The sequence below is a fragment of the Gracilinanus agilis genome, chromosome 3, assembly GCF_016433145.1.
Source record: "Gracilinanus agilis isolate LMUSP501 chromosome 3, AgileGrace, whole genome shotgun sequence".
In the NCBI taxonomy this organism is placed as follows: domain Eukaryota; kingdom Metazoa; phylum Chordata; class Mammalia; order Didelphimorphia; family Didelphidae; genus Gracilinanus; species Gracilinanus agilis.
Genome location: NC_058132.1, coordinates 338,170,750 through 338,183,741, shown reverse-complemented (window position 1 = coordinate 338,183,741; position 12,992 = coordinate 338,170,750). Strand labels below are relative to the sequence as shown.

Here is a 12,992-nt window from a genome sequence, read left to right as displayed (position 1 = left end):
CCTGAATAAGCACCCAGGTGAGGCTCTGGGCTCCTGGGATAAATATGATCAGATTAACTTGCCCAGGGATGTGGAAAGCCTAAGGAACTAGAAGTTTTTTGTTTGTTTTTTAAAGCTTGTTAATTACCATGGAGAAACCACTTTTAAGTCTATTTTATAACTATGTTATATTACATTGAAGTGGTTTTTAAAATATGTATTTTGATCTGATGTCTTTCCTTGTGAGCAGTCTAGATCAGAAGTAGCAGGCTATAAAAATCTAGTAGACTGGCAGTGGTTGATAAAGAAATCAAATTCATGTTAATTTAAAGTTACCCAATAGAAGGGGAAGATTACATATGGTTAGTAACACTATCTGCCTAACTGCTGGGAAAACTACTTTTAAGAAATTGGTCATGGTGTTGTTTTTGCAACTCTGCTGGCTATATATATAAAATATTTAAATTATATATATATATATACATATATATAGTGGGATATATAACGTATACACAGAAATATGTATGAATGTTTATATATGTGTACATATTTGCATGTATTTACATACATATATGTACCCATACATATTTTAATATGCATTTTTCTAATTTTGTGCTTCATCGTGAGATACTGAAGAAGCAGGATAAAGCATTGGGAACTTGGAAGGACACGGGCCCTGGCCATGAGAACTTTTAGGCTGTCAGATTGAGATTTTGCTTGCTAGAGTAAAAAAATCAAAAGCTTGGAGAAAAGCTATCCATAGAAGAGTGTCAAGCCAAGCAGGCTTGAAGCCTTGGGCCCCTAAAGTATTGAGCCAAGATGTGGGGCTTAGGGCTTAAGACAAGACTCAAGATGAGCTAAAATTTCATGCTCTGTTCAGGTCTGAAGCAAGACAAAGGTCAGACAAAACAGTGATTCTTGACTAAAGGTATTGAATTATACTAGAGAGAGTTATACTTTTTTTTTTTTTTAATCCTTACCTTCTGTCTTAGAGTTAATACTAAATTTCAGCTTCAAAGTGATTTGGCCAGGGTCCCAGAGCTAGGAAGGGTCCGAGGATAAATTCGAACTCAGGATCTCTAGTCTCCATTCCTGGCTCTCTATCCACCCTTTTAGAGATGGAGTGCCAGGCCTTACCCTCCAGACCGAGCACTGTGCCTGTGCCCTCCTTACTCCACACAGAGGAGGGAGGAAGTACTCCCATTAGGTTGCTTAGTGGAGGGGCTGGTGAAGTGAGGAATGTCCTCAGTGAGTGTAGAGAGCAGCAGGGGAGTGGCCTGAGCACTCTGCTCCCCTCCACCTCTGCCGCCTGTGAGCCCCCTACTTTCCCCACTGTGTGCTCCTGTTGGCTGCTAGGCATAGAGGCGGGGGAGAGGGGAGGGGAGAAGTTCTGCCTCAGTCCCTCCAATTCTGGAAGTGGAGGGGTAGGGAGAGAGGGTGGCTGAGCATTCTCTGGGCCATCTTTGGCACCTATGCCTTAGGTTCGCCATCACTGAACTAAGCCAAATTAGTTGCCCCTGGAGGTAGTTTTAATTCATTAAATATTGCTATCAATTATTATAATTAACCATTATATAACTACATATTACATATTATATTGCATTAACTATATACAACTATATTAATTATTATAATTCACTATAATTATTAATTATATGACAACTTCTAAACTACTATAATTAGTGGCTAATTAGCATTTAACTGTTTTCATGAAAAATTCTATTTTTGATAGGGAAAAAGCACCACTCAGTGGAAAAGCTTATTTTTTTTTTACTAAATTCTTTACTAATCAATTAATTATACCAAATAGGTAAAACATTAGTGATTACACCAGCCTAACAAACTTAGTGTTTAGATAAGACCTTGAGATTGCCTGAAAGATAGAAGTGAACTTAAATGACTAGGATCACATAGCTAATATGTAAGTACATGTGGGGAAATAATATTATTTGGACCATGAGGTGATAGACCAATCTATAAATTGTCACCAATGCCTGGTGACAATTACTTGAACCTTATATTAGTATCTGGGGCATTTAAGTGGTCCAGTGGATAGAGTACCAGGTCTGCATCTTCCTGAGTTCAAATCTGGCCTCAAACATTAGCTGTGTGACCCTGGGCAAGTCATTTTACCTTATTTACCTCAGTTTTTTCATCTGTAAAATGAGTTAAAGAAGGAAATGGCAAACCGCTCCAGTATCTTTGCCAAGAAACTCCAAATTTGGTCACAAATAGTGGGATATGACTGAAATGACTAAACAGTAACATATTAATACCTATTAATCAATCAACAGACATTTCTTTTTTTTTTTAATCCTTGCCTTCCATCTTAGAATAAATACCCTGTACTGGTTCCCAGGCAGAAGAGAGATAAAGGGTAGGCAATGGGAGTTAAGTCACTTGCCCAGGGTTACCAAGTGAAGAAGTGTCTGAATTCAGATCTGAACCCCGGGCCTCCTATTTCTAGGCCTGGCTCTCAATTCAAATTACCTTGAATGCATTTCATATATATGCATGTGAAAGTAAACTCCTTGAGGGAAGAGACAGTTACATTTTTATTCTAGTGGCTAGCACAGTGCCTGGAACATAATAGCTGACTAAAAAATGCTTATGGTCCAGAGAAAGAACTGTGGGAGTAGAAATACAGAAGAAAAACATAGGACTGATCACATAGTTTGATGGGTGTATGATTGGAGTTTTGGCATGAAAAGATCACTCTATTGCAAATATGAATAACATGGAAATAGGATTTGAACAATGACACATTTATAGACCAGTGGAATTTCTTGTCAGCTCTGTGAGGCGGGGAGGGAAGAGGAGTGGGAAAGATCATAAATCATGTAACCATGGAAAAATATTATAAATAAATAATGTTTAAAAATAATTTTTTTTTAAAAAAGGAAATGCTTGTGGAAGAGGGGGAATAGTGAAATAAGGCAATAACAGATGAGGGAATCTGGAAGGGCTCCATGTGGAAGGTGACCCTTATTCACAGGATGATAGAGTCAGAGTTGGAAGAGACCTTCAAGGCTATTGAGTCTAGTTCCCTCATTTTTCAGATAAGGAAACTGAGACACAAAGAAGTTAATATGCTCAGGATCATTCTGATAGTAAAAGTCTAGACTTGCAGTGGTTCCCAAACTTTTTTGGCCTACCGCCCCCTTTCCGGAAAAAATATTACTTAGCTCCCTGGAAATTAATTTTTTTTTAAATTTTAATAGCAATTAATAGGAAAGATAAATGCACCTGCGGCCATCACCACCCTCCTGGATCACTGCAGCACCCACCAGGGGGCAGTGGCGCCCACTTTGGGAATCACTGAGCCCAGGTCTTCCTGTCTCCATGTCCAGGATCTTGTCTGATATTCTCGTGCTTTCACTGTTCTGACTGTGCAAGGAAAGGAGGGATTCTAAGAGACAAAGGAGAGGAGGAAGGCCATTCCATCAATGAAGGATTGCCAGGGAAAAGAGAGGTGAGAGATAGAGTGTCAAGTATGAAAAACAGCGAGAACACCAGTGTGGTTGAATCAGAGTGCATGAAGGAGAACAATGTATAATGAGGCTCCAAAACAGACCAGAATCTGGTTGTTTTGGGTCAAAAATGCCAAACAGAGGAGTTTGTATTTGATTATAGAATTAATAAAGAGCCACTAAAGTGGTAAGACCACTGAGCTTGGAGTCTAGGAGACATGAGTTCAAATCTGGACTCAGATACGTCAATTAACTTCTCTCCATTTCACTCAGCCCCTATAAGGATGGTGTGGAACCTATATCCTTACGTGGATAATCTCTTCTTAATTATTGATAAAAGACCAGTTGAAGGTGAGCAATTGATACACTCTTGGGCCTAATAAATTGACTAGCTATAAAAAGTCTGAGACAGATATATAAAAATACCTATATTTAATATCTTAAAGTTGTAAGGAAATGAAAGATAACAGGGTTCAAGGATAAGGGGTTCCCTAAAAACTCCAAGTTCTTCTGTCTGGGAAACCTGGACCTGCTCTTTCTCCTTATCTCTATCTACCCCAAAATCTATCTAGCTAAGCCTATTTCTAATACCTTATAAAATAATATATACATTTTAAAAATACTGTCTCACGATGGTATTTCCACAATTGCTGTATTGCCAGCCTAGCCAAAAGTTGGTTCTGGTTGAGGTAGGAATGGCTACCCGCCTGAATAGTCCAAAGCCTGTCCTCTCTCTGCTTTCTCACAGAGATCAGAGAAAAGGATCTTCTTTTCTTCCTTTTGTCAGCCTTTTCGCTTCAGCCACTGCCACACAGACACCTCTCTCTTCCCAAACTGCCAACCTGGTATTCCCAAAGGTTTCACAGGGAATTTGCCAGAGAGCTAAGGAGAAGCTGCCTTCTGGACCTTGCTCAGCCCAGAGAGCTCAGAGAAAGAATCCCCCCAGTGATCGCTGGAAACTCCCAACTCTTATAACCACCTAAGAATTCTAGTAGCAGCTTTGGCTCCAAATTCTAAACTGGGCCCAAGACAGTCTGAAAGTTATAAAATCCAAATATCTAATTTTACCCTTAATATCCCCCACTATCAATGGATTCTAAGATCTTTAAGGCCAGGGACTTTCATCTTATCCTTCATGGATTCCCAGTGTCCCGATCTTTGTCTCTCTGTCTGTCTCTGTCCCTCAAAAAATTAAAGCCTCAAACATACCATGTACTCCGTGAAGTTTTATCAACTGATTACAGAATATGGCAAATTCTTATAATATTAACATATTGTTTTAATTTTATTTATTTTTACAGTTATATAAATTTAATTTTTCTTTTTCATTGCATTAGTAAATATCTGGGTGGTGGTAAAAATTGTAAAAGTCCCTTCACAACTAGGGGCACACTGGATTTTGTGTTTTCTTAAGTGTGTGGCAGCTTTGTACCAAGGAAATTAGTAGGCATAGTCTGTTATTTATCTGTTCCTCTGTGTCTCTTGAGAGGAAACTACACAAGATGCTTTTGCTCCATTTATTTTATGTAGCATATTTCAATGAGAGGAAGCATGGTGTATGAGAAACAACCCTGAGCCTCGGTCGGAAGATCTGGGTCCCAGGCTGGGCTCTGTCACTAGCTGTGTGACCATGGACAAGTCACTTTACCTCCAGGAGACTTAGTTTATTAATCTGTAAAATGAAGATATTAATATTTGTCCTGCTTACCCCTTGGTAAGAGTCCGGGGAAAAGCATTTTGTTAGATTGTAAAGAAACGTCTGAATGTGCTCTAATTCAGGGAGATTGTGTTCAGAAGGGCTCAGCTATCTTGAATAGGTATAAAATTGTGGGATGGCAGCTATGCGTAGCTGGGGTTCCCTGTTCTTAGCATTTCCAAAGCCTTCCAACTTCATTATTAGGACTTTTCCCCTTTGCTCTGAAGTTCTTCAAAGAAATGAGTCTTGGGTACCAAAAAAAAAAAAAAAAGGCTGCCAACCTGGAGAAACCATCGAATAGAACTTGAAATACTGGCGAATGGCATCAAGGGGACTGGCAAATGCCCTGAAAGTGAGTTGGACAGGTAGGCATTGGCAGTTTTTAAAAAGTAAAATAGGTCTATCACTCTCCATTTCAATGAATTTAAACATCATGGAATTTCAAGATTCAGGGCTGAACAAGACCTTTTTCTTTTCTACAAGTGATTTGATAATTGAACTCAGGTCTTCATATTCTTTCCACTGCTTCATGTGATGCAGTCTCTGTGTGCCAGTCTTTTGTTTCTGTTTGTTGTAAATCCTTAACTTCTGTCTTAGTATCAATTCTAACATAGAAGAGTGGTAAAGGCTAGGCAACTGGGTTAAGAGACTTGCTGAGAGTCACACAGTGACAAAATATCTGAGGCTAGATTTGAACCCAGGTCCTCCCAACTTCAGTCCTGGACCTAGCTGTCCCCCTTTTCTGATCTCTTTTTTTCCCTGTGCCTATCTCTATACCTTTCTTTATCTCTCTGTCTGTCTTTCTATCTCTCTGTCTCTGTCCCTCAAAAAATTATTTGTGGCAAGGAACCTTCTCTGTTATTACCTGTTTTCTCTTTAATCTGCTCATTTTCAAAAAGCACTTGGCACCATGGTATGAAGAAAGAGCACTAGTCACTCAGTAGGATGACTTGAGTTCAAATACTGCACCTGATGCTGTGTGTGACCTTGGGCAATTCTCTCTGGACTTGTTCCCCATCTCCAAGGAAAGGGGGCTGATACCACTGCTGGGGTTATACCCCAAAGAGATCATAAGGAAAAAGACTTATACAAAAATATTTATAACTGCACTCTTTGTGGTGGCAAAAAATTGGAAAATGAGAGAATGTCCTTCGATTGGGGAATGGCTGAATACATTGTGGTATCTGTTGATGATGGAATATTATTGTGCTCAAAGAAATAATAAACTGGAGGAATTCCATGTGAACTGGAACAATCTCTAGGAATTGATGTAGAGTGAAAGGAACAGAACCAGGAGAACCTCATATACATAGACTGATATACTGTGGCACAGTCCAATATAACAGACTTTTCTACTAGCAGCAATGATGAGTTGGAGGGACTTGTGAGAAAGAACACTATCCACACCCAGAGAAAGAACTGTGGGAGTAGAAACACAGAAGAAAAACAACTGGTTGATCACATGGGTGGATGGGGAAATGATATGGGATGCAGACTCTAATCAATCACCCTAGTGCAAATACCAATAATATGGAAATAGGTCTTGATCAATGACACATGTCAAACCCAGTGGAATTGCTCATTGGTTATGGGGAGGGTTGGGGGGAGGAGTAGAGGGAAAGAATATGAATCATGTAACCATGGAAAGACACTCTAAATTAATTAATTATTTATTTCCCCCCCGAAATAAAATAAACTAAAAAAGGGGGCTGGATTAAATGCTCTCTGAGGTTTTTATATAATGAGCCTATGAAACTCCTTCTGAATGTTTTTTCCTTCTCAAAAGGAAGATGTTAGTGCCACATATGATGATACAATCGTGGCATGAAATCTGGCCTTAGGTGCACCTGAAAAAAGCAAAGCATTTGAGTAGGAAGAGAAAAATGTTCCAAAATGGGAGGCCTAAATCCCTTTCTAAAAATCTTACCTTAGGACAGATAGGTAGAGTGCCAGGCCTGAAGCTGGGAGACCCTGGGTTCAATTCTGCCCTCAAATAATTCCTAGCTATTGGTGATGGAATACTATTGTGCTAAAAGAAATAATGAACTGGAGGAATTCCATGTGAACTGGAACAATCTCTAGGAATTGATGTAGAGTGAAAGGGATAGAACCAGGAGAACCTTATTGGTGACCCTGGGCAAGTAACTTAATCCCTATTGCCTAGCCCTTGCAGCTCTTCTGTCTTAGAATGGATACTGAGATAGACAGAAGGTAAGGGTCCCCCCAAAATAACTAATTTATTGAAAATACAATTATTTTATTAATTAAAAATAGAAGTCTTACCTTGTCTGTCAGGCCCAAGAGACTGTTGACCACAAAGCAAGTGATCTTCATGGTCTTGTTTAGGCTGGGATGAGGACTTACTCCCTTCTCTCAAAGAACTCTGTTGGCTGAAGTCTTTCTCCTGTCTTTCCAAGAAGGGGACAGTCGACAGTCTAAATTCCATGGGAGAGGAAGAAGCAGGGGAGTTGAGGTCCAAGAGGAAGCTCTCCTGTAGAGTTTGCTTAGTTGCTTTTTGGTGTTTCACCCTCTTCCTCTCCTTGATCCCATCTCTCTCTCCGTCCCTGGAACCATTCTGGCTAAACCTGGAAAAGTGGAAAAGCTGGTCCATGTCTTTGGTGAACTCCAACAGGGTGCCCTTCGGGCTGGCTCGGAAGGTGCTGTCAGAGCCATAGCTGGGGCCTTTGTTCAGTGTCAAGGGCTCAGAGCTATCAGAAGTCCTAAAGTCTTCCCTTCTTCCCCTCTCAAGCTTCTGGTTGAGGTTGCAATGACTCATATACAAGGAGAAGAAAGAGTAGTCTATGGCAATATAAGTTAACATGAAGTTGATGGTGACAATAGGAGCCAAGACATTCACTTGACCCACAAAGATGAAGGCCATGGTCAACAGGCTGGTTAGGCAAATGGCAGCCACAGGGGTCTTATTGGGTCCTCTCTGCAACAAGAAGAAAGAGAAGGAGAAGGAGAAAGAGAAGAAAGAGAACCACCTCAGAGGCCACCTCCTACAGGTGTCTTGATTCCCTTAACTGCTAATACTCTCCTTCTTAAAATTATTTTGTGATCCCAGATTTTGGGACAAGAACCCACTATTTGACAAAACTGCTTGAAAATTGGAAAATAGTATGGCAAAAATTAGGTTTAGATCAATACTTCGCATCCTATACCAAGATAAGTTCAAGATGGGCATGTGATTTAAACATAAAGAGTGATATTAGAAGTAAATTAGGTAGACATGGAATAGTGTACCTGTCAGATCTATGGGGAAGGAAAGAATTTAAGACTAAGCAAGAAATTGAGAACATTACAAGATGTAAAATGAATAATTTTGAATACATTTAATTTAAAAGGTTTTGTACAAACAAAACCAACACAACCAAAATTAGAAGGGAAGCAACAAACTGGGAAAAAATTTTTTATTAAAATTATTTTGTATTATAGGATTGTGTAGTGTGATGGATAGAAAACTACCTGAACTCAAGACCTGCTTCTGGCATATACTAATTGTGTGACCCTTGGAAAGTCATTTAACTTCTCAGTGATATAGAAAACTCTCTACGACTATAAAATATAGAAATAATGCTGACCTGCACCAAAAGAATTTCCTCACACAGAAGTTTCCTATGCCAATGAAATCACAGGTCTAGTTCCTGGTTCTGTTATAGGATTATAGAAGAATATATTTAGAGCTGGTTAGGAACTCAGAGGTCATATACTCTAACCCCATCATTTATATTGTTTTTGTTCATTGCTTCAGTCATATCTGGCTCTTCATAGCCCCATTTGAGGTTTTCTTGGCAAAGATAGCTTTTGATTTCCTTCTTTAGCTCATTTTAAAGACGAGGAAGCTGAGGCAAACTGGGTAAAGTACTTGCCCAGGCTCACACAGCTAGTTAGTGTCTGAGGCCAAATTTGAACTCATTTCTTTCTGACTCCAAGTCCTATGTTCTCTCCACTGGACCACATAAATGAGGAGATTGAGGTCCAGGAAGGTTTCGCCCATGGTTGTATGGGTAGTAACCTCTCATCAGAGGTGGAGCTCGAACCCAGGTCCTCTGACTTCAGGCTTAGTGTACTATCCATTATGCCTGTCTCTGAGACAAAATACATTTTGTGTTTGCATATCTGTGTATATGTTTTAATCCTCAATAAATATAAGCTTACTGAAGACAGGGACTATTCAATTTTTTTGTCTTTGTTTTCCTCTTGTCTAATACAGTGTCTTGTGCGTGATAGGCACTTGGTAAGTCTTTGGCCAACTGAAAGAGAGCACATTTCTACCATTTTTATTTTCCCCAAATCCTACCCCCTTTCTGTCTTTGAACACCAGAATCTTAAGAGATATAGAGGAAAGAATTATTTTTCTCATACTACAAATGGGATAACTGGGGAGCATAGAAATTGCAGTGAACCTCAGATTGCCAAGATGTGACCCATTTAGAACTTCTAATCTGAACAATGCTTGTCACCTACCTGGTAGAGAGGAAGAAACCATTAATGTGAACTAATGATCTTGAATCTCCTACAGTGTGAATGCATATTCGTGTTTGTTCTGGTCAGCTCAGTTTCGCCATTTGCAAAATGAGCAAGTTCATTGAGGATCACACCATCGCTAAAATTCCTCCCAGTCCTAACATTTTACAAGTCTTCTATGAATTATTGTTAATGTGGCCTCGGACATTCCTAGCTGTGTGACCCTGGGCAAGTCACTTAACCCCCAGTGCCTATCCTTTACCACCCTTCTGCCTTGGAACCAATACACAGATTCTAAGAAAGAAGGTATGGGTTTAAAAAAATTTGTTGCTAATTTGAAGCTAAGATGACTGTGATTTTTATCATCTTCTTATAGATTAGAAAGTACAAAAAGCATCCAAAAGGCCCCTGTCTTTTTTAAATTAATTAATTAATTCAATTAATTTAGAATATCTTTTCCATGGTTCCATGATTCATATTCTTTCCCTCCCCACTCCTGTAGCAGCTCCTGTCTTTAAGGAGAGTATATATCAATAGATGAGTGGTAGTGTTTGGGTGATGGCCTCATGCTTCAGTCAGTCAGGTTTCCCAAACATTACTCACCTAGGCTTAAAAAAAAATACAGGACCTCATTTTATGTAGCCAATATGTTCCAAGACCTTAGTTCTCAGAAGTTGAAAATCACACATAACAGCAAACCCATTATTGAATAAGCATTTCTTATATGAATATACTTAGGCACTTTGTGACTTTTCTTAGGCTTATCAGAGCTACTAACATCACTACTCTTGTACTTTGGGGCCATTGTTGAAAACTAAATAGGGTTAATGAAACAAAGAGAAAGAGAAGCGCCACTCTGGCTCGGACAGGACTTGTTACAAGCAAAATCTTGGGACAGACCCTGTTGCAGGAGCTAACGTTTGGCACAAAACAATGTGATAGCTCACACGCTTCAGAGTGAAAATGACTGTGATGGGGTGAACTGCTGGGAGATTTTATATTAAAGTTTTTAAATTTTAGGCATTTTCTTTGCCTTTATTTTTTTCTTTGATTGCCAGTCACATAAGCCTGAATTTGCATGTATTGAGTTTGCATAAAATGAAGTTCTACATTGATTAAAACATCTAAACATAAGCAATGAAAAATTAAATAGCATAAAAGGATTTGGTGTAAGATCTGAACCCATAGTGTTTCCCATTGATTTTTATTTTGTTTAGTTATTCATTTTATTATTAGTCTCTATTTAACATAACTCTGGTCCTACTCCCAGTTAGTAGAAATTTCTTTGCACTCATTTGAATCTTAAAGCTTCATGCCAAAAAAACAAAAACCCTTGTTAGAGCCTGTCTATGGTTCTGATGCTTCCAGGATATGGCGTATTGTTTCTTCACTTCTGCTCATCTTTGTTCTCTTTTCTAACAGCATCCAATTATCTCAGCCTAGAGCTAATCCATGGGCAAGCATGAGCTTGTCTTTTGCTAAAATCTCTCTCCCTATACTCTAAATTAATTAATTAATTAAACAAATTTTATAACAAAAAATAAAATAAAATCTCTTTCCCTACATATGTTGGCATAAGAAATAAATACTTAAGAAGAAAAAAAAAGATGAAATCTCTCGATTCCTCTGTTCCCATTTTGTCCCTCACTCCCCATCCAAATGATACAAGAAGAAATCAAATGTAATGCTGCTGGTATGAGCAATCTTCCCTCAATAAGAAGAGAGATTGTTTATTTCTTTTTTTCTTTTTTTTAGAAAAAAATTTTTTCCATGGTTACATGATTCATGTTCTTGCTCTCTCTCCCCTCTCTCCCCTCTACCCCTGCCCCAGTAGCCAATGCATATTTCCACTGGTTTCTTCCTATGTCATCAATCAAGACCTATTTTGATATTATTGATAATTGTTCTAGGGTGGTCATTTAAAGTCTACATCCCAAATCGTGTCCAAATCAACCCATGTGTTCAAGCAGTTGTTTTTCTTCTGTGTTTCCACTCCTGTAGTTCTTTCTCTGAATGTGGATAGCATCTTTTCCATAAATCCCTCAGAATTGCCCTGGATCATTGCATTGCTGCTAGTACAGAAGTCCATTACATTTGATTGTGCCACAGTGTATTAGTCTCTGTGTACAATGTTCTCCTGGTTCTGTTCCTTTCACTCTGCATCAATTCCTGGAGGTCATTCCAGTTCACATGGAATTCCTCCAGTTTATTATTCCTTTGAGCACAATAGTATTCCATCACCAACACATACCACAGTTTGTTCAGCCATTCCCCAATTGAAGGACATACCCTCATTTTCCAGTTTTTTGCCACCACAAAGAGCACTGCTATAAATATTTTTGTACAAGTCTTTTTCCTTATGATCTCTTTGGGGTATAAACCAAGCAATGGTATGGCTGGATCAAAGGGCAGGCAATCTTTTTTAAAGCCTTTTGAGCATAGTTCCAAATTGCCATCCAGCATGGTTGGATCAGTTCACCAACATTCATTACTCTTCCCTGCTGTAATTTTAGCCAGTCTGCTAGGTGTGAGGTGGTACCTCAGAGTTGTTTTGATTTGCATTTCTCTAATTATAAGAGATTTATAACACTTTCTCATGTGCTTATTGATAGTTTTGATTTCTTTATTTGAAAATTGCCTATTCATGCCCCTTGACCATTTATCGATCGGATTATTTATTTCAACTGCTTTATTGATTTGCTCAAGGTCCCTCTCCTCAAGACCCATTAAGACGTAAGCTGAGGGGGCAGCTGGGAAGATCAGTGGATTGAGAGCCAGGCCCAGAGACGGGAAGTCCTGGGTTCAAATTTGACCTCAGACACTTCCCAGCTGTGTGACCCTGGGCAAGTCACTTAACCCCCATTGCCTAGCCCTTACCACTCTTCTGCCTTGGAACCAATACACAGTACTGATTCTAAGACAGAAGGTAAAGGTTAAAAAAAAAAAAAAGATGTAAGCTGAATCCTATCTAAGCCAAGAAGGAACTGTTGGAATCTATGATGGGTCAAAACTCCATCTTCCAATTTATTTCCTTCATGAGTTTGTGTGTCTTCAGTCATGACATAGGGAATATGGAAACACATATCGTATGAAAGTATTGGTATAACCCAGTGATGAGCAAACTTTTTAAAGAGGGGCCAAAGGAAAGGAAATGCTCATCTATCAGTCTGTTTCTAAGGCAACTCTTTCGACATTTCATTGTATTGTATCCTACTCATTGTATTAGTCAGATCAGGAATAATGTCACACAGCCAGATAGAACATTTCAGGGGGTCACATCTGGCCTGAGGGCTGTAGTTTGCCCATCACTGGTATAACCTATATCAGACTATTTACCAACTCAGGGATGGGGGAGAAGACAAGAGATAATCTGTATC

General features: G+C 39.1%; 1 protein-coding gene across 1 annotated transcript in view; it reads right to left on the bottom strand.

Moving 5' to 3' along the window:
- Positions 1–12,992, bottom strand: part of SLC12A8 (solute carrier family 12 member 8) — a 203,176-nt gene that overhangs the window by 19,590 nt on the left and 170,594 nt on the right. The window contains exon 9 of the mRNA XM_044669159.1: positions 7,429–8,080. Coding sequence (XP_044525094.1) covers positions 7,429–8,080 — 652 coding nt within the window. The remainder of the gene's footprint in view (positions 1–7,428; positions 8,081–12,992) is intronic.